Source organism: Globicephala melas, chromosome 18, assembly GCF_963455315.2.
Source record: "Globicephala melas chromosome 18, mGloMel1.2, whole genome shotgun sequence".
Lineage (NCBI taxonomy): Eukaryota > Metazoa > Chordata > Mammalia > Artiodactyla > Delphinidae > Globicephala > Globicephala melas.
The window spans coordinates 70,632,362-70,655,053 of record NC_083331.1 but is presented as its reverse complement, the minus strand read 5'-3'; the positions used below and the strand labels follow the sequence as shown (position 1 = coordinate 70,655,053).

At 40.3% G+C, this 22,692-nt stretch overlaps 1 protein-coding gene across 2 annotated transcripts; it reads right to left on the bottom strand.

The window, feature by feature from the left end:
* Positions 1-2,510: 2,510 nt before the first annotated feature.
* LOC115853383 (putative methyltransferase-like protein 21E) lies at positions 2,511-22,401 on the bottom strand. 2 transcript variants are annotated; one of them, XM_060287925.2, is made up of 5 exons: positions 16,190-16,252; positions 9,185-9,281; positions 7,366-7,532; positions 6,137-6,254; positions 2,511-3,350 (listed from the first exon to the last, which is right to left on the bottom strand). In XM_060287925.2, the coding sequence occupies exons 2-5, from the start codon at positions 9,267-9,269 to the stop codon at positions 2,947-2,949; spliced, it is 774 nt and encodes a 257-aa protein (XP_060143908.1). In that variant the 5' UTR covers positions 9,270-9,281; positions 16,190-16,252; the 3' UTR covers positions 2,511-2,946. The 2 variants fall into 2 exon arrangements, with proteins under 2 accessions (XP_060143908.1, XP_060143909.1); XM_060287926.1 differs by lacking the exons at positions 9,185-9,281; positions 16,190-16,252 and adding an exon at positions 21,988-22,401.
* Between the last annotated feature and the right edge of the window lie 291 nt (positions 22,402-22,692).

The window sequence follows — 22,692 nt, the reverse complement described above, 5'->3', positions numbered from 1 at the left end:
GGTTCTAACACAGTCTTTGAAAGAAGGACACTTTAGTCTAACTAAAAATAGCTTAGTAGTGATATACAACCTTTTTTTAGCAGAGGAGCCATTTTTTTCATTTGTTACCCCAAGATTCATGCTGTTTCACCTAAAACCCTCCTAGAAGCCTCTGAGGCAGCTTCTCGGAACCTTGAGACTCTGCTGGCCGGCTCAAAAACCACAGTGGCAGTAAATTCTTTGAGTCAACAGACCCGAATATAATTTGGGGGAAGGAGGGCAGAGCCTCGAAAACATACCTCGGGTCTAGCTGTGTCTGACCTCAGCGCGGCCACCTGGGGGCTCAGTCCTCGTTTCAGCTCCTGTTCACTCTTTTGCTCCCTGCGTGAGCTGTGCAAACGACCTCTCAGCCGATGACTCTGATGTTCTTTGTTCTGTGATGTCCAGCAGCTCGGACCAAACACTCCCGAGTCAGCCTCACACTCATACTCAACATGGAGAGAAGGTCGGTGGGCATTAGCTTCCAGACTCTTCTAGAAACGACCCCTTCTCGCCACCTCCGGGCACAGTCCCTGCGGGGGCCCGGGCTGCCATCCCCACCACAGCCTCCCCGCTGGTCCCTCCGCCCTGCGTAGTATCCTAGGAACATCAGCCGGAGTGGTCCTTACACGGAGGGGTAACTGCTTCACTCCTCCACTCCAAACCATCCCGCGATCCTCCGCTTCACCGGAGGAAGAGCCAAGGTCCTCGCAATGGCCTTGAGGTTGCAGCTGCCCTGATGTGCTGCTCAGACCCCTCAGGAGGACTCATCGCCTCCACGCGGGCAGCGCTGCTGGCCGGCGGCCCTGGGCTGTCAACGTCCGCGGGCATCGCCTCACCCGACCCCCCGGCGTAAGTCACCTCGCCCAAGGTCACAGCCTTCCCGGGCCACTTGCGTCCAGTGACTGTGCGACACGGGTTATCAAGGCTCAGCAGTCTCAGCGCCCCCCATCCCCGCCCCCAGGTCCACAGCCCCATGGGGGTGGGTCGGCTGAGGCCGTGCACGGCAGCTCCACCTTGCCCCGCTTCCTTCTGCCCCTTCCACAGGTCTTGATCCCCACGACACTCCCTAAAAATGGCCTGCACATCAAATGCCGCCTCCTGGCCTGCTTCCGGAGAACCCAGCCTGCCACGAAGGCCCCGTCCCGCCGCCGATACTGAAGCTTCCTAGCCTCCCCGCTCGCCCTGCTCCGAGCTCACTGGCCTCCGATGTTTCCTCCTGAGGACCGGTGGGCTCCGGCTTTAAGGTCTGGCAGAGATGTTCCTTCTGCCTGGGACACACCTCCCCAGATACCTGCACTGCTGCTTCCCTCACCTCCTTCCAGCTTTGCTTAAATGTCACCTTCTAAATGAGCCTCCCTGACACCAGAGAAAAAGATTCTCATCTTCTCCTGATGCATTTGCTTACCTTTCCAGGTACTGATTTCACTTGAAAGAAATGACTTCACTCACTTACAAGAGTTGGAAAATTACTGTTTTAAATACATAAAGGCAGAGCAATGGTTAAAAAAAAAAAAAACACGGGCTCTGGACTCAGACCTGGGCCTGAGTGCCTAGCGCTGCCACTCTGCAGCTGTGTGGCTCCACCCCTGGTGGCCTCGGCTCCTTTACCTGTGCAGTGGGGATACTGATATTACATAGACTCTTAGAATGGTTGTGAGGATTAGTTGACTTTATGTACACAGCAGGCTGTGAAAACTATAAAGGGGCGTATAAATACTGGTAATTATTGAGAGATGACCCCAGGAACCGTGCATACCAAAAAACCCACTGAGAGTACATTTGCATCCTGGCTTAAGGTCAGAGTCCTAGGAAATAAACTTTTCAGCTCTGTTCAACCCTGAGTAGACTGAGAACTTCCAGCAAAGCAGAAAGGGCTGGGCAAGGACCACCCCGAGGGCACAGAGCCTGCCTAGCCAACATCACCGAGAACCCGGAAGAGTTACCAACCGCTAGTCTTCTTATGTGGTACAAAATCCTAATATTTTGCTCTTCTTGCACTGACTTTACTTACTTCAGACTTTATTCTAATCTCTAAGGTCCTTGTGAAAAAAAAAAAGCACATAGGATTTCAAATATCTAGGTCTCTATATGTTTATCAGAAGAGCTTTAAACTTTAAAACCAGCCATATGTCTGGTTATTTGAGATTAGAGACTGAAATCTTTTCATGTGTATTTTTATACACACGAAAAGTCTTTATATTTATTTCTCTTTCTGTGATGCAGAATAACTGTACTTGGCCTAAAAATAAAACAATGGCTCCTCCAAAATCTCAACTGATTTTATGTCTTCTTCCATTCATTTTTCATTTACTGGAGTGAAATGTCCTTGCCTGTAACCTCGAATCCACCAGCTTGACTGATTTCAGAGGGTGTGCTGGAGACCCACCCTGCCAAGCAGAGAAGACAGACCACCAATAAGCTGGCACTAATGAAGCCACAATAATCTAACATTGACCATTACCTTCTCTGTCTGCCTAGTCAGATTTATTTGTAGAGCCCACTATAGTCCATTTCATTATTTCTAAAGAGAGAATCACATAAGCTTATGTTTAAAACATTTTAGACATACTATTATTAAAAACCATCATTCTACAGTTATACATTAACAATAATTGCACCATTTATTAAGATGATAATAATTATAAATAGTACTATAGAAAGATAAGGAAAGCAGACATTGTCCTAACCAATTACCACACAGAATGGCTTTGCCATCCTATACACCTGTGTGCTATATCTGGGAAAATCCCTGTCTGGGGCAAGGTGCGTGTGCACGTGTGTGTGTGTGCGCGTGCGTGTGTGTGTGTGTGTGTGTGTGTGTGTCCCCTTGGGAAAGTCAGCTATATCAGATCATCCAGGTTTTTTGTTAAAGCAATAATAATCACTAGAAATTGCCTTCCCTTTCCAAGTCCTCCTCTGAGGATATCATGCACTCCTCCAATTTTTCTTCATAGCTTTATACAACTTAATATTCAGGCTAGGGAAACTGGAAATCTCCTCCAGGTTAAACAACTCCTTAAATCTATCTACAAATTTATCTTCCTTCTCCAACCTGAATTTCATGACCCAGAGGATGACGGTGGTTTCTTTGCACAGATGGTCAAAAGTAATGAGGAGTTCTTCCAGAAATGGATGAGCATAGACAACATCGGCCGCCAGGATGTAGTCAAAGTTGCTGGAAGCCTTGGGAAAGTTCTTGTCTAAAGCTACACCCCAGGAGAGCTCTTTAACCTGAGGCAAATGCTTACATTTCATTTTGGTGTTTTGGGAAATATTATATTGCAGGTTTCCAAGTAACTCAGGTAAATCTGTGGCAGTCACATGTGCACCTGGGAAACAAAGGACAGTAGGAAAAGTAACCTTCATGGGATAAGGTAAAGCAATTAGGTTTCAAGCCACCATGCACTTTACAATTCTGCACAAATGCTAACCTCATGTCAAGGACTGGTCAGTACACACAGGAGGGAAATCCCTTCAAAATGGATGCTAAGGCACCTTTATGCCTCTCCTTACAAACAATTAGATTCCCCAGGCACTTCTGCACTCTGCTGCGTTTTTCTGTTCTCCTGGTTTTTTGTCTGTCTTGTTTTGTTATTGTTGCTGTTATTTTCTATTTATCTACTTAAAAAATCAAGAGAAAGGGAAATTCAAAGTATTTGGTACCCTCATTGGAACAATCAGATGTCACAATTGAAAGATGAAAGGGTTCTTCACTAAAAGAAGTCTGAGCCCCAGTCATGTGAGACCAAACGGGTGTATATAACACTGGGCATCGTTATCGTTGACCAGGAAGTGCTCAAGTGTGAGAAATGGAGGGAGGAGAGAAAACTTTTCAATGTCATTACATGGAAAGTATCAGGACACCCATGTTCATGCCCACATGTAGTGCTCATACAACCAAAGATCAGCTGGACCCCATTATAAGTCTATTCAGCTGGACCCCATTATAAGTCTGTCTCTTCCCATTAAGAGATGTTAAAACCTAGCTACAACCCACATATAGTGCTCATACAACCAAAGATCATAGACACAGGACAGAATGCTCAGATGAAGAAGAGATAAACAATCCCCAAGGTAAAAGTGAATACTGGTGGTCATTGTCAGGAAGAAATCAGAAAGCAAAAACCAATAAAATTTGGCCCTTAAAGTGAACTTTGAGCAGTAGCAGAGCCTGAAAACAATGTGTAAATAAGCCTAGGATTGGCTGTTTCTACATCATCAGACATGAAAGAAGAAATGGAAGGGAAGTCTAGTTCAGCCCAGACTGGTTTACAGCCCATTCTTCACCCAAGATGGCAAGTTTCTCTGGCCACTGACTGTATTTTCTGGAACATATTAAAATGGGAGGAAAATAAGCATTTCATTGGTAGAATCACAGAGATATGAATCTCTACATTCTAGTGGGGTGGGTGGGTCTATCATTTTTCATAAATCTTTTTAAAATCCCAAGATAAGGAAGGACCCCCTCTGTCCCCCGACCCTGCCCATAGGAATAGAATCTATCTGACTATTAAGATCTTTGTGTCTAGAGAGGTAAATATCATCACTGACTAAACAAAGTTTCCACCTTTTGATATTTGTTTCAAGTTATAGGAGCAGACCAAAAGGATCAAACCATAATTCAAAAAGACACATGCACCCCAATGTTCATTGCAGCACCATTTACAATAACCTAGGTGTCCACTGACAGATGAATGGATAAAGAAGATGTGGTACATATGTACAATGTAATATTACTCAGCCATAAAAAGGAATGACACCGGGTCATTTGTAGAGATGTGAATGGACCTAGAGTCTGTCATACAGAGTGAAGTAAGCAAGAAAGGGAAAAACAAATATCGTATATTAACACGATGTATTATGTATGTGGAATCTAGAAAAACGGTACAGGTGAACCTGTACCGTTCCAGGGCAGGAATAGAGAAACAGACGTAGAGAACAGACATGTGGACACAGTGGGGAAGGGGAGGGTGGGATGAATTTGGGGATTAGGTTTGACATAAATACACTACCATGTGTAAAATAAATAGTGGGAACCTGCACTATAGCACAGGGAGCTCAGCTCAGTGCTCTGTGATGACCTAGATGGGTGGGATGGGGGGCAGGGAGGTCCAAGAGGGAGAAGATATATGTATACATACAGCTGATTCACTTTGTTGTACAGCAGAAACTAACACACTGTAAAGCAATTATACTCCAATAAAAAAATATTTTTTAATTATGAATGAACAACTTCCCAAAACACAAATTCTGCTCTTAAATGAGGAAGCCTTCAGGAATAAATCCAATGTGCCTCTGACACTGTCCATACTAAATGGAATGGTGACTTTAGAAAGCAATATCAAGACAGAGCAATCTAAAAATTATATTTGGAGAGGACTTCAAGGGTCTTATATTTCCCCAGTGTTTAGAAAGTTGTAAACTGCTAAATCTTGAATTCCTCTCAAGATTTTAGAGTGGCAGGTGTGCACTTCTGAAGATGAAGGAAATCAGGACAGATGTGGGCAGCACACATCAGAGAAGGCAGCTAAATTAAGGCCATGAAATAGATAACAGCAACAAAAAAGACTGAACTGAAGCAGGCTCAGGCTTACATATAGACAATCACTTTTAGTTGGAAAAGAAGATGCTGGTGGAAGAACAAGGGATTGCAAAAGAAAAATGGAAATAACTGAGAAAATTGATGGACAAACGCCTAAACTTAGAAGCAGACGTGATTTCTCATACTTTTTCTCTATTCTAACAGATGCTTTTTCATAAAAGCATAGGACTTCAACACCCAAAAGGAATATACAAGTACATGGGAATGTTGAAATGGGGTTAAAATTTAAATAAAGATCGTCTGAGTCCGCATAGTCAGCTCTGCCTATGCCTAGTATTTCACACGTCCTCCAGCAGTCAGGATGCTGAGGTGCACATCCCAGTTAGCCAGGATAAAAATCCAGCTTCCCAGAAAACCAAATGGGTGACTTTAACATCAGTTTCCTGATAAAGCCCATTAACAAATTAAGGGGTTAAAATTGGCCCAGGTCATAGTAAACTGGATAGTAAAAGCAACTAATGATACAGGATCATGGAATTCGCCGATCCCACTCAATCAAAAACACCTGCTTACCAAGTAAACTTGCCACGATGGAGACTAACCCTGTTCCAGCTCCAATTTCAATCACATTTTTGTCAACCATGTTATACTGCTTTACATTTGTTTCCAGAAAATAGCATAGAACAAGGGCCTATGAAAATTCAAAAAAAAGAAAAAAGTAGTGCTTGGCAAGTAATCACAGAAAGTAAAATTAAACTCTATTAGATAAATACCCCACGAACGCTATGATATGTATGTGAGCCCATGTGAGTGCATGTGTGCATCCATACACATCACTATAGAAAATTATCCACAGAAGTACATCCTTCAGTAGGTTCAACACTTAGGATAGGAAAAGTCCTTGGGGATTGTTGGGGAGAAAAGAGAACTAAGAATATAGAGTTCAGTTACTTAGGCTTGATTATCCTTAAAAGCAGCAACTTCTAATAATAACAGTCATTTTAAAGAAGTGTGTGGGGTTTCCCTGGTGGCGCAGTGGTTAAGAATCCGCCTGCCAATGCAGGGGACACAGGTTCAAGCCCTGGTCCGGGAAGATTCCACATGCCGCGGAACAACTAAGCCCATGCGCCACAACTACTGAGCCTGCGCTCTAGAGCCCGTGAGCCACAACCACTGAGCCCGCGTGCCGCAACTACTGAAGCCCACATGCCTAGAGCCCGTGCTCTGCAACAAGAGAAGCCACCACAATGAGAAGCCCATGCACGGCAACAAAGAGTAGCCCCCGCTCACCACAACTAGAGAAAGCCTGTGCACAGCAACGAAGACCCAATGCAGCCAAAAATAAATAAATTTATAAAAGAGAAAAAAAAGAAGTGTGTGTTTGGGATTGAGGCAGACAGTGGGGGGAGGGGGTCTGCACCCTTCATAGGACAATTGATAAATAAGTGGTGGTCTTTTAGAATATTCTGCGTGTTGAGACTGAAATGGATTTCATTATAATTGTTTAACTCAAATGGAACCAGTTAAATGGGAAATTAAAATGTTTACTATTCTAAACTTCTGTGACTTATAGTCACAAAAAACTGAAGATGTAAACAACACTCTTTATTAACGCTACAAATCAGAAATAGAATTCATTGGTAAAAGCATCTTCCCTATTTCGTGATTTCTAAATTTTAGTGTTGTTTGAGGTCACAAAAGAGAACCATGGAGCCTCCTTTCTCCTTCCAAACAGTATATAATAACGAACAACATCGGATGAGAACTCATTGAAATGCAGCAAACTTTGTATGAATTCATACCGATGGCCAAACAACAGCACCGTAACAATCCATGGCTTCAGTAATCCGAATCTCATGACCAACGAAATGAAATCCCTCCCAGGAGATGGCTGTTACTAAAGTTGGAACGAAACACCTCTGCATGATCTCTGCAACCACTTTCCTGTCATCATCGGCTTCTCTGTTCTCTGAAAGGAGGGGGATAAAAAAACAACAAGGCAGTGGTTGTGGTACTAAACCATAGCGAAGGAGAACCTGATGGAGGTGCAGCATCTCTACTTATGCTAAGTTGCTTTTGAATAGGCACTGATTTTAGGTGCAACATAATAATAGTAAGGTAAGCTATTTGAAAATAACTCAACAGAAGCTAATATTTCATACATCAGGATAGCAACATCCTTCTGAATTTCACTGAGGTTGAAATCACCAATAGACATTTCTGAAATGCTATGTGAAATAAACAATAACTGATATACTTTTTTAAAAAGCAATGTATTTTAAAGGCTACCAATCTATTCACAGAGCAAAAGAAAGATTGGTGATGGAATCTAAGATCTCAACTATTCGTACTGGCTACACAGTGCGATGCCAGTTATTTGAATAATGGAATAGTAGCAGATCTTTTATGACCTGCCTTTATCCAGACAAAAGACATTTGATACCACCCAACAATATACCCTTATATTATTTCATTATTACTTATTTTATATTATTATTTGGTGACAACTCATGGCATCTTAACATCCACAATATCACATATGTTTCATAAGCAACATCAACCACCAATTACTGAGCACATACTTCACAGGCCAGACCATGATAAATATGTATATAATATTTCTCGTAATTTTTGCAACAACTTGTGAGGTAGGCATTATTATTTGCACTTTTACAGATAATGAAACTAAGACTCAGAGGGCTTTGTCAGCTTGACCAAGTTCATGCAAATTGTAAATGAAGGAGCCAAAATTTGAGCTCCTTTTTGGTTGCTCCAAAGCCCCTCTCTGCACTATTAAAAAGCTATGATATAATTTTTAAAAATCCAGTTGTCTCTAAGAATTCAGAAACTAGTTATGGGGCTTCCCTGGTGGCGCAGTGGTTGAGAGTCCACCTGCCAATGCAGGGGACACGGGTTCGTGCCCCGGTCTGGGAAGATCCCACATGCCGCGGAGCGGCTGGGCCCGTGAGCCATGGCCGCTGAGCCAGCGCGTCCGGAGCCTGTGCTCCGCAAAGGGAGAGGCCCGCGTACCGCAAAAAAAAAAAAAAAACTAGTTATGGAGCAAGATACACATCTCTCTCTAAGCCTCCATTTCCCTGTTTATAAAATGTGAAAGATAAAAGAACCTACATCAAATAGTGTTGGAAGATTTAAATGAGATGATGTATATAATGTGCTTAGCACTTTGTTACATAGAGTTCAATAAATTATTTTAATTATTGTCATTGTAACTGTTATTATATTTTGGTCATGAAACTAAATGATAAAACAAGATCACCACATAAACAAAAATATTGGATTGTGTGGTACTTGATTGAAAATTCTATAGTTACTTGTAGAAGCAGTGAGTAGAATGGTGGTTACCAGGGGCAGGGGGTGGGGGAAATGTGGAGATGTAGGTCAAAGGGTACAAAGTTTGTAAGATGAATAAGTGCTGGAGATCTAATGTACAGCACCATGACTACAGTTAATAATAATGTGCTGTATACTTGAAATTTGCTAAAAGAGTAGATCTTAAATGTTCTCTCACACACAAAAAAAAATTAAAGAAAATGGTAACAATGTGATGTGGAGTCTATGTATCTATACGTGGAGGATAAATTATAGATTAGAGGTATTTACCGCAGAATGGTGACATCACTGTGAACTGAGAAAGTAAGATTGTTACTCCAAAGAAGGGACTGGGAGCTTTAAGATGAAGAGGCATCTTTGAACAGCCCTGGTTGGGGAATAATCCAGGAAACAGATGAGGTTATACATTAGAACACTCTGGCACATTTTCCCATGTCTTCCTCCTTTTCTAGTCCCTTACTAGCTTCTCCTTGCAAGACAGGAGAAGCCATTCATCTGATTAGCAGCTTAAAATGTGGATTGGACCACGGTTTTTCCTAGTGTGAGGGGTAGCTGTGCCTTAAAATGTCAGCCCTCATGTGCTGATACCCCCTTCCCACCTCCCTTCATGAGGTAGGCTGAGCTGGGCAAAGCCCTGCCTCAGAGAGAACTTAACCAATAAGAGTATCTAGGGCTGCAGTCCTTTATTTTCAAGTAGAATAGAATCATTGCTTACATGTAGATGACATGTTAAATGTCTGCCATTCTAAACACGTCTTTCAAAATTCTTGTACACACCTCAAGGCTGAAATTACATTCAGCAGTCCCAAATTCATACTTGCTGTTTTGAAATATTTTTTAGTACAAGATATAAAAGATGATATGAATAAATGGAGAGAGGCTCTATACACAAATGGGGTGACTTATACTATAAAAATGTCATATATATTCAATACAAAATCAATCATAATTCCAGTTAGCTTTTTTAAGAAACTTGATATACTCACTCCAAAACTTAAATGGAAGAATAAACATCCATAAAGAGTTAACTTTGTAAAAGAAGAATAAGAGGTAGGAGAATATCTGCTTTATTAGATATTTAGGTATACCACAAAGCCATAGTAACAAAAACAGTATGGTATTGTTGCAAGAGATAAATGGACCAGTGGGCAAAATAGGGATCTCAGAGACAAACCCATGTAGATAGAGGGGGTGGGTTAGCTGCCACATTATATGGAGAAAAATAAAACTGGATCTCTACGTAAAATCTTTCATAAAGGCAGATTCCAGAGGGATTAAAGACCAAATGTAAGAGGAAAAAAAAATTTAATCGTATAAGATGATATCTTTGTGAAAGTAGGGAGGAGAGAAACTTCTTAAAATCTGCAATACCCAAAAGTGATGAATATTCTTATATCAAAAGTGAAGATTTCTATTCTGTGAATGAAGATTAAAAGTGTGGATGAGATTAAAAGATGACAGATGAGAAAAGATCTTCTACAATGTCTAAGACTGAAAAGAGATAATATCTCGAATATACAAGAAATCTGTATAACCTCCAAATTGACAAGGAGGAAGATAGTAACCACAATGAAAAATAAGCAAAGGAGATAAACTGGCAGATTACAGAAGATGAAACCAAAAAAGCCACAAAGCAACATGGAAATGTTCCAACTCAGATATAGACAAATTAAAACAAGCTATCTCTTATACTCATTAAACTAACAAAAATTAGAAGCTGGACAGTGCTGAGTGATAGGGGGCTTGTGGGAATGGCAGAACCTCAGGTACCACTGGTGAGAATACAGAATGTTGCAGTGATTCTGGAGAGCAATCTAAGGTATTTTGTTAATCTAAGGTATTTTGTAGGACATTTTGTATAATGTCCTACAATCCAGTAATCCTGCCCCCACTCCCAAATTTTTACACAAGTCCTTAAATGGATATGCATGAAAATATTTATCAAAGATACATATCAAACACACTAGAATGGTTGCCAGGAGGGAGGTGGAAAAGGAAAGGAAGTAGGAAATGCGTAAAAGAAGAATAGATGAATGGATGAATGAATGAATGAGACAAAATACAGAGAGATATACATACATCAGTGGGGCCTTTCTGAGATGATGAACATGCACCATGTAAGAAAGTGAAGGCCTCAAGAGACTTTCCAATTTCTCCACGGCACTGAGGCAAGAACGAGAGTGAGGGGTCTTGAGTCTCTGAGTCCTAAGGGAAGATGTAGTTGTCAAACTGTCCTATGAGCTCCAATAACATCATTTCCTAGCATTCGAGGAATATAGTGGAAAGATGGAGGTAAATTAAGTTTGCCTTGTTGGAAAACTCCTTCAGTGGCCATAATCCAGCAGGGACATTCAGCCAAGATGATTTCCAGTCCTAAATTCTGTGATCCCTTCACAGAGCCCTGTCTAGGATCCAGACAGAACCAAGCATTCTCCAAAGAACTCTAATCTCACTGCGTGCCACAGAGGGGCCCCCCTCTACCACCCACTCTATCACCACCACAAACACTGACCTTTGGCAGAGATGCAGAGAAAACAAAGAGATGAAAAACGGATAGTCTTCAGCATGAGTCACCTCTTCTAATATATTTCACTATATTTCTCCTTAAACTACGGCATGTATTCACATTCACAGGAAGAGCTCTAAGAACCAAATAATATTGGTAATATGTTGTATTTGAACTTTAACTTTCACTTCACTAGATTCACTTGCCTTGCTAAGATGGGGCGTGGAGGGGCAGCTTTTGCTCTGGAAGTTCTTTAGGGAAAAGCAGAGAACATTAATTGCTCCCTTGACCTTTAGCTGAATGTGCCCTCTTGGGCCTCCTTGCAAACCCCTTGTAAATGCAGCACTTCTTTGACAAGTCACCTAACGTATCAGGGATTAATAGATGTTAGAGTACACTAAATCCCAGGAGCGTCTCCTAAAGTTCCAATCATTGTTCTAAAAACTTTGCCAGTGAATATCTACAGCTACCACACTGACATCTACGACTTTGCACTTTCTTTTAAAGGTTAGTTGACCAGATCAGTGCTGCTGTCCCAACAACTACAGTGTAATAACAAATGATTCCTGTTTTTTCACTATCTTTCTAAATAAACAGAGCTAGTCATTTTTTTTTAAAGAATAGCATCTTTACTTCTATATAGAAATGAGATTAAAAATATATATGTGAATATATTGCATAATCAAAAATGACTTACACCCCTCCAAAATAATCTTCCAAGAGATTTCATGAAACAACAGTAACCACTATTAATTGCACATACACCCTAAAAGAACACAATTCTATCCATCGTACATGGTCATTTGAAATTAGTCATACACCTAGGATGACCACATATCCTTTAGAAAACATTATCAAGCTGAAGAAAATTTAACTGACAGTGTTTTAGTATTCTCTTTGGCATTTAAAGACTATGTAACTACCACTCATTCTGTAAGAAGAGACACTCATAAAAAATAGCATAATTTATAGCAGGAAACCAAAATATACTGAACTTGGCTACTTGAAATAATTTGTCTAGATGTAATACATTGGATTTTAAAAGCAAATGTACACACATGAACAATTATGTCCATCTTAAAACTTTGCTGTTTTTCAGCATTAACTTCTATTTAAAGATTGTGAGGTAAGAATTTTTTTTTGGCTGTGCCTCACAGCTTGCAGGGTCTTAATTCCCCGACCAGGGATTGAACCCCGGCCCACCGCAGTGAAAGCACCAACTCCTAACCACCGGACCGCCAGGCAACTCCCTGAGGTAACAATTTTAACCGTAGTTATTCATTTAAATCAAAAGACAAGTTTAGTGTTTTAGCAATATCACCACCCATTTCAAGGTTGATGACAAGAACCGTTGGACAGGAATCTAACGCAAAGAGCTGCACTATTACAAAGGTGTCCCTAATGTCACCTTGTTGTAATAACAGGGGGACATCTATGCTCCAAACATAATACACAAAGAGTGGGCCCCTCGAAGTGCATGCTTAGTTATTTGTTGATTATGGGATTGAATCTTGAGAAGGTTAATGAATGAGTAGATATTCTTTGGTTTTTAGGTAAGATTTGTACAGCAACTTTCCCCAAAAATTAACAGCATTATCACACAACGGAATTCTGATTTACACTTCTGAAGAATAATTTTTCCATACATATTCTCTGCTTGTTATCTAGTACTTAGGGCTCAGGATAAATAACTAAAATGAGGAAATGTTACACAAAATGTTGGATTTGGTTTCCCGGTATGAAAATCAGAAAACTTCTGATATCTATACCATTAGATAAGAGCTATCTACTAGAATCTTAGAGTATTATTTTATTAATGAATTTAATACTGAACACAAATATTAAAACAGATTGTAAATAAAACATAATCAAGAAAGTATTACATTTATGTTGCTCTCTTAGGCTTATCTATTTTAATGCTTTTTTATACATAAAAAGGCTTAACACCATTTTCCTGCTATTAAATCTTTGCTGATAGTGAATAAAATCTACCAGGTGCTCTTGTTCTCCAGAGAATTAAAGGGGTTTCAAGTATGAAGTAAAAATTAGCAAGATTCTGCCCTTCACGATGATATTTTTCTTAAGAGGAAAATTCGACAGTGAATTGATTTCCAAGGCTGGATTGTAAGAAGCCTTCAAAAATAGAGGCTCTGTCTGTATTCTTCTCTTTTATACTTTTAAGGTCAATAACAGCAATAATAAATGGAAGGGTCAAATCACAGAAATAGATGAAAAGAAAAAAAATTCTTTAATAGCTATGACAAGTGAATTCAAGCTTCCATTTGAGGGCTGTCACAGAAACCTGTCTGTGAAATTTAAAGTAAAAACCCCTCAACGAAATGAAAGACACTGTCATTCAATCGAATCTTCTATTCAAAGATGAATGTCATGTGCTTCTTAGAAATACCTACAGAATTTTTTTTAAAGATGTTAAAGATATTTTCAGATTAGTGAATGGTCACAGGTAAACCTGAAAGCTACACTTCTGAATGCCTCAGCAATGTCAAGGTCTCGGGCCCTTATGTTGAAACTAATTCTTGAGACATTTTCACAAATGTTTTTTGTCTGGATGTCCACGTACTTTCAAGAATAAAGAGAAGCTGTAACTTTCATCACGTGGCTCAAATGATAGCTACAATTACCAAAGAAAGAAAATTCATTTTTTTACTGACACTGCTCAGGATGCAAGTGGGAAAAAAACAGAACCAAATCTAATTGTACTCAGAGCCTACTGCTGGGATCGTACCGGGGAGAGACAATTAAACAGATGCCAATGAAGTGTGATAAGTGGAATAAAAGAAATATTTCTGAGGTGCTATGGGAAGCACCGCTGCTTGGTCAAATCAGGAGAAGCATCCTCAAGGAGGAGACACTTGAGTTGAGGTGGAGGGAAGGGGAAGGCTGCCAGGCGGAGAAGGAAGGAAGCAAGGTCAAGGGAGACGCAACACTGCCAGGGTGTGGAGGCCAGCTTGAGAGCCTGGAAGGACCGGGGAGCTGGTGTACAAGCTGGTGCAGAAAATAAGCCTGAAGAAGGGCTGGGATCAGACCTGTGGGCAATGTTGACCTTTCTTCTACAAGGTGAACAGGAGCCAATAAAAATCATTAGGACAAGAACTGACACAATCAAAATTGGTATTTGAGAATCGACTTCTGGCAGCAGCAGCTGAGGCTACGTTAGAAGCTAATGGGAAGACGTAATAATCTAGACAAAAGATGCAAGAGTCTGAAGTGAGGCAGCAGCCCTGGGTCTGGGAGCCAAGCGTGAATTTGTGAGTTCTTGAGGCAGTGGTAGACGCCCCATCGAGGGCAATAAGTGACGTTCAAACTTGACATTCTGCCCTGAGTTTTGAAGATATCTGAGGCAGATAATCATGTTTGAGTTATTTTTATTCAATACGTGGAACATTTATTAGTCTTATCTAGCAGATACTTATTCAGGTTACTTTTTAAACATGTAAAACATGTCGATGGATGATTTTCACATTAATAATTATGCGGCTATAGTACTCCAACTAGTATATTAATATATTAACTCAAGACTCTAGTTTGGTGTGTTTCTTAAGCAGCAATAGAATTACTCAAACTTCCTTCTTCCTCTATTGAGGCAATGTTGCTTATAAAGGCCATATTTTCCATTAATCCAACTCTGTAAAGATTTATGAAGATCCTTGTGAAAGACTTAGTGCTATCCCTAAGTAATACATTGTACCTGGTCCTGAAAAGAGTCAACTGACTAGTGGCTAGAAATACAAGCTCATCCCTAATGAGCAGATTTTAAGTCCAGCCATTAGGCCTCAGTTATAGCTAATTCATTCGTTCCCTCATTTACTGAGTACATGGGCACTGTGAATACAAAGATAGAGCAACATATAAGTGGTCGAATAGAGACTTAACTAGTTAACTCAAAAACAGAAAGAGAAAGCTCCATGCCTCAGAGAGCTCAGCAAAGAATGACCTGAGACTCGATGACTATGGGTTTGTAAGTCAGATAAGAGAAGGCAAGATACGCCGTACGTAGGCATCTACATGTGCAGAAGCCCACTGGCAAAAGACTCTTGACCAATTTTCTAATTTAGGAAACTCTGAGAACTTGAATATAGGATAAGTGGTGGTCATAGCATGAGATAAAACACTGTGTGCCATGCTAAGAAGTCTCGATTTTATCCTATAGGAAACACTGAGGCACTGAAGAATTTTAGGGAGGAGGAGAATGTGACAAGATGTTAATTTTTAAAAAGATCATGCATCTGTGGATAAAGAAAGGGAGCCAGCCCAGGGTTGGGGAGGCCAGTTAGAAGGCAGTTACAACAGTCAAGAGAAGAAATAAGCAAGATGATGCCACAAACAGGGCGTGAGGGGTAGAGAAACATATTAGGAGGTAAAGATCAACAGGATGTGATGGTGACGGGTGTGGGGAAAGGGGAAAGACTGGCATGATTCCAGGTTTCGGGATAGCCGGAGAAATGACGTTGCCATAAACTGAGATAGAAAATACAGGCGGAGGGGCAAATCTGCAAAAGCAAAATTATTTTTTAATGCATCTGGATCCGCCATCTGGCACGCTGGCTACAGAGGTGTGCTGCTTGCATTAAGAGAACGTGCTGCAGCAGGTTCACCTGGCTCCTCGGAGGCCAGGCTTCCCCTGGGCTGCCTCTAAGCCGGCCCCTCTCCCGCTGCAGAGGACGTTCGTCCAGGGGGCAGCTCTGTGGGGTGACTCCCTGTGGGCCTGCCCAAGACTTTCTCAGAGCTGTGATGCGGCCTCTGCTCACCTGGACCTGCAGTGATGCGAAGGCTCTCCCGGCCTTCTTCTGCTCCTTCCTCCTTTACCCTCCACAGACATTTCCTCCAATAAATCTCGCGCATGTTAAATCCCATTCTGGCATCTGCTTCCTGAAGGAACCGAACTAACACAAGGCAGAATGGAGGACGTCAAGTAAGCAGCTGGAAGGACAGATCTGGGAGTCACTGTGCGTGGGAATCACTGCGCCTCTGGTTAGTACGAACCTGTTCCAAGGCTGCAGACCCTGAGGAGTGTTCTTTATAACACACTGCTACTTGTGCTAACAGCCGGAGAGCCGCCGCTGGCAAGAGTAGGCAACCTAAGAGATTCGGAATAGTTAACGTGGATGAGGTTTTAGACGGTTTAGATTATAATGCAACATTAGAAACCATAGACAGAGGAATTTTTAGCATCCACTACAGTCCTAACTTTAATCTGTGCATAACTAAGTGACATCCTATAATTCTTTGGATCTTCAGGCCAGTGTTGAAATCCAAGAACTGGGCTGTGGGTTTGCTCCATCCTTTCCAAGCACAAGATGACTAAGTATAAACAGTTAGGACAGGAAAAGTCACTACCCTACAGTACTTGAGAACTGAGTGTTCTACTGGTTAGTGGGAGCCTTTCCAACAAAATGCAATCTGACTCTGTCCCAGTGGCACACACTTCATCCCCTTAGCACTGTGCCTATGAATGTATTTTTAAAGCTTCAGCTGACAATGTAGGTGATTATGGGCTGCGTCTGTTCATGTTGTAAACTATTTTCTTGTTAATTCTGTCTCCACCTTACCTTGAACTTCTTCCATAGCCTTTGTAATTTGCCAAATTATCATATGCAAAGTTGAAAGCAAGCATTATGGTAATGATAATGATGACATTTTATTCATAAACTGCAGAGAAACTGCATCTTCATTCAAATCATCTAAATGGCTGGATTCTCTAAGTGATTATGACTTTAAATGTTTAGATTTGCAAAAATTACTACAGCAAAACCGTACATGTTTAAGCCACATAGGCTGCCAACACTGGGCATACACCCAGCTCTCTTGGCCTAAAGACATGCTCACCTAGGTAGAGGCCACCTGGTATGCCTAAAAAAGGCGAAGAAAACAGGACTCTAGTCCTTAGAAAATATCCACAGTGTAAAGGAGAAAAAGAAAGAAGCCAGGACAATTAAATTTGTACTACAACTGTTCCACAAAACCATGGTAATAATTCTTCTAGTCTATGTCAAGAGCATATGTCTGCACTTTTTATCTCAAGACAGTGGGGATAGTTGTATTACGTAATCTATGCAAAGTCATACTTGATATTTAGGATGATGTAAAAAACAGTGGGTCAATTCCAAATAATTCCACTGGTGGTAGAATTCAACCTTAAATTCTCCTTACCACAAGAGGTCAAAATACATTATTATTTGCCTCTAATGAATACATCAGAGGGACCATAAGCACAGTCTAGAAATATTTTATAGTCTAAAATCATTTTTCATGGAAGCATTTGTAAAAAACCTTTAGTTTTACATAAAACTATTTTATCTCTCTTGCAATCTTCCTATCTGAAAAGAAATAACCACAAAATCACAATCATATATTTAGTGTACAGCACTTGTATTCCACTTTTCCAGATTAAAAAAAAAAACTCTAAATACCTAGCAAGTCTATATATTTGATTTATTATCTGTCAAAATTATCTCTAACATATCATCAGGCCCACAGGTATAGCAGGGGACATTAAACATTATTAGAGATAGTTACAGGTTAGCAAACACAAGCCAAGATATAATATGCAATTGATAAAAGTCCTAGCTCTCTTTATGACATCAGCGAACACTGCAAAGGTAAACATTTACATTCTGTTGTCTTCTTAGAATTGGCCAAATTACATAAAGAAACATAAAATAATTTACCTTTTTGAGCTTTGAGATCCATTAAGCGATGAACTAAGGGATGGCTATATATTGATGCTTTCTTGATCATTTCTTGAAAACTAGGCAAATAATACATTAAAATATCAAATGGTAATAATTAATTCAAAATGTGTGTTAAGTGCTTTCATATTTACCTAATAAAGTTTAACATCAGATACAGCAGAGAAAATTATATTAAAATATCTTATTAATAAATCATGATTTTAAAAAGAGTGCACTGAAATGCAATCTATCTAGTACAACCAAAATTCAGGGTCAGAAATTTTAGAAGCTCCTGGAAAAAGAAAACATGTTCTTCACCAGAGACCACCTCAGCTATCATGAAGCAAGGCATCATCTTTATACTGACTAGTCGGAGAGCGATCCTAAAACTTAAGAGGTGATTGAAACATTGGGAGAGAATGGGTTTCATTCAGTGTAGTGAAAACCATAGCATTAATCTAAAACAAAGCTTCCCACATAGTAATAGATGCAGAGTCGCTCTCATCCGTGGTCATCAGCATGTACCCAGGGGCAAAGAGCCCAACCACCAGATGGTTTTTTTAAGTAGCTTCTTCTTTAAAAAGAAATCCATACAATCTCAGCAAACACATTTAAAATTAAAGAAATTCAAGTATTTTATGCCTCTCAAGCAGAGCATATCATGTGAATAAGCTTAAATAAGCTGTAATTCCAACTTTGGAAAACAACAATTTGATGTTCTAGGTATCAGGTTTTGAATCATTTAATAATCACTGTACTACCATGAACTTATATTCATTCCTTTCTTCTAAGGCTCCCAAAACACATTTCATAATCAACACGTTTTTCTTTACAATATGCTCAGTAAATTAGGAGACAAACTGTTTTCCCTACAGTTTACAAACGAGAAAAATCAAAGGTTACATGGCTAAACAGTAGCCCAAGTGGTCACCCACTTTGTTCCCAATTTAGTTTCTCTTCCATTAAAGAAAGCAGTCTTTATGACACGTGCCTACCTGAAGGTCAACATTTATTAAATGTTAAGTCTGGACATACCTATATATATGAGTTAGCTGAGTTTCTAGACGGTTAAAAAGTATCATCCACCACTTTTGCTTTGCTGATGAGACCTCTGATGGTGCCTGAAAGGCGAGCACCAAAGCACGCAGTTTACTACTGTACACACTGGCAGCGAGTCCTCACAGAGAACTAATCCTGACAGCTGTAGCTTCACAGCCTCTGATCATACAGCAGTGAGGTTGGAACGCCCATAAATAAGGGGGTTGAAAAATGTAAGTAGGCACATTCCACGTGAGTGTCTCGTGAACAGAGCAAGAGCCAACAGGTAAGTAAAAACATTCCTGCAAGTGAGTGAAGGCTATCAGGGCAAAGCGATTATTTTTAACTTTGATGCCAGGAGTTATTTAAGAGTCCACAGCTATGACGTCCTGTGAAACGGAGGCCATGTGTTTTTCAGGTCACCTGTCTGGGTACAAACACTATTTTTAGAATCAGACAACCACACCAGAATGTTTGAGAGTGTGTGTGCAGCAGTGATCTGGACGCAGGAATTATATTTCCACAGTTCCTTCCTACTCAGAGTGAATAGGAAGGCTGAGGGTGTATGTCGCCTGTGCACCTGCTCATGTGCATTTAGGGCTGCATCTCAGAGCACAAATTAATTCCCCCGATCACTGAAAATAGCCTGAATAAGAAGTTATTACAGGTAATGAAATCGAGCAATATTGTAAAGTTAAACTTAGGAGTGTGGGTACAGCTTCTAAGAAATACTTCACATACCATGATAGACGGAGGTCACGTTAATGTATCGGACAGGACTAGTGGTCTGGGAGCCTGATTTTAGTCATTCCTGTCCATAATTAGTCTGTGATTTTTAGGCATTGACTCAGTGTGTTTCTTGGCTTCCTCATCTATAAAGCAGAGACATAAAAAGTACATAATATCTATTTGTGAAATGAATATGGTAGGTAAAAAACATCCTGGAAACTGCAAAATCCTAAATGATGAAAACAATTATTCATAGGCAGCTAATTCTGGGCAGAGGACACACTCCCTTTTTTGGGTCTTTTTAAAACAAGAATTAAGAATTATTTGGAACATAAAAACCACCTGTCTTCTCCCACAAGTTATTTAAAAGATCAAGAAACCTCAGTGCTGGATTCCCTAAGAGGCAGAATATCTAAATGAATCATCTAAACCGACATGATGACAATGATTATTTGTTTCATTGAACGGTTAAAAAGAAGTACACAGAGACTTCTGCCTCCCAGTATAACTAGAAAAGCACATTTTACACACACACACACACACACACACACACACACACACACATACCTGTTACAAGGCATCAGACAGCTTCCAAGGCAGCCAAGAATTCCATGCTTTTGCTGATTATTGGTGTAAAGGGGCTGAGAAGCCCAAGAGAGGAACACAAGAAAGGACACCAGCAGAGCTTTAGCTAGGGAGACAAGTGAACTAGGGAGACAAGGGAATAGTGTTTGGAGCTGGCGAGGCTGCCAGGAATTGGGAGCCCAAGATCCCAGAAAGAAGGGACAGAGAAGTAAGCCTGACACTCAGCACTGACTTTTCATTCAAGGTATTTGCACAGTAAGATGTTTAGGGCAAGATGCTAATTTTCCAAGCATAATGTGGCTAAAAACAGAGCAAAGCTCAAAAGACGAGAGAAACACCCCAGCAGACAGTTAGTATCCCTGGAAAACTACTTTTTAGGAATGGGAGGAAACTAGGAGATGGAGTCTTACAAAGACTAGCCTTGCATCCACTCGGTCCTGATTGAAGTAAAATAACGTTCCCCTCTGCTGCCTGCCAGAATACCTTCTGGAATCCTCTCCAGAGGAAGATGCACAAGATCCACAATCTTCTCTACGTAACGTCCAGCATTCATTCAAAGTTTACTAGTCAACTACTAGGAAACAAACCCACACGTAACCCAGATATTGGAGCTTTCTGACACAGACTTTAAAGTAATTGTGATTAAGATATTATAAAAAATAGATGACAAGAATTACACCAGAGAACTGGAATCTACAAGTCAAATAGAACTGAAAATAGAATAAGTGAAATGAAGAGCTCCACAGATGAGTATAACAGCAAATATAAAGAAAGCAAAAGAAAAGATTAATAAGCTGAAAGATAATTTTATAGAAAAAGTATATGATGGTCACCATCCTAAGTAAGTTACAGGTGTCCCACTTACTTTGAATAATGATAAATTTGCTTTGCTGCTGTTTGTCTTTAACAGGCAGCCTATTTTCTAGGTAATATAAGCACCCTGAATTTTGAATTAGAAGATTAGAGTTCAGGTCACAATTGTTTCCTACTAGTTGGGTGAATTTGGTAAAGTCAGTTAACATCTGTAAACTTGTATCTTCCCTTGTAAAAGGATATACCTTGGTTGCAGGGTTAAGAGAAAAAAAAGGTATAGTATAAAACAGTTCTGTAAATACTGTATTTATGGCATAAGCTACTAATGATTTTTTTCCAGACTTCTATCTTTATTAGCGTACGGACGAGTAAACAGGCTTTTTTGCAAACATATCTAGGTCTTCTATTAATGGATCCGAATATCTATTTTTCCTCTCTTTCTGGATACACAGCCCATGTAGAGATTACTTTTCTGAGTGCTCCTAGTATATGGTCAGTTCAGTTCAACAGGATGGGAGCTGAAGTGATTTTTCTAGTCACCCTTAACATAAGACATTCGGCTCACCCAAGGACTCTGGTTCTTTCCTCTTCCAGCAGGTTGAAACGCAGATGTAGCCGTGACCCGGTATAGACCACTGAAGCAGTACAGCAGCCTAGGGGATGGCTGAACCTGGGACCCTGAATGACATCAAGGTGCACAACTGCCTTACCAGCTCAGACTGGCCAGACTGTTGACTGAGAGGTAACGTTCCAGCGTTTAGGCCACTGCATGTGAACATCTCTTTGCTACAGCAGCTTAGCCTTCACCCCAGCTACTGCAGTGCAGGACAAATGTCAATTACCTATGAAAGGCAACAAAATTAAATTTTAGAAAAACTACTGCTTTTCTACCTACAAACACATATGCAGAAAACTCCCAATTATAAGTAGCTTTGAGAAATGAGAATAACAAGAAAAAGTTAATGTCTCTCTCCCCAACCCTTCCCCAAAAGCGTTCTGCTTTAAATACCTCCAGAGAAAAGAAGCATTAAGAAAAGACTTGAGTTTATGTGGAAGTCAGTGTTGATTTTAGTAGAAAGCTGTCAGAGAAGACTGAAGCAGAAGACATTTCAAATTAGGAAGGAATAAATAACGAGCAAAAAAAAGCAGCAGCTGTAGTCCAAGTATTTGAGAAGTTGGACTGAAATGTAAATATAAATGAATATAAATATATTTATATAAATAAAATGAATATAAATATATTTTCTTCTCGTCTAGGTCGGAAAGTCAGAGGAAATGCACATTGAGTGAGTACTGATCAACAGAAATCCTTTTTCCCTTTTTAATGTTGTCAGAAAGCATCAGATGTTGTATAATAATAGAAACATGAGGCTTCCCTGGTGGCGCAGTGGTTGAGAGTCTGCCTGCCGATGCAG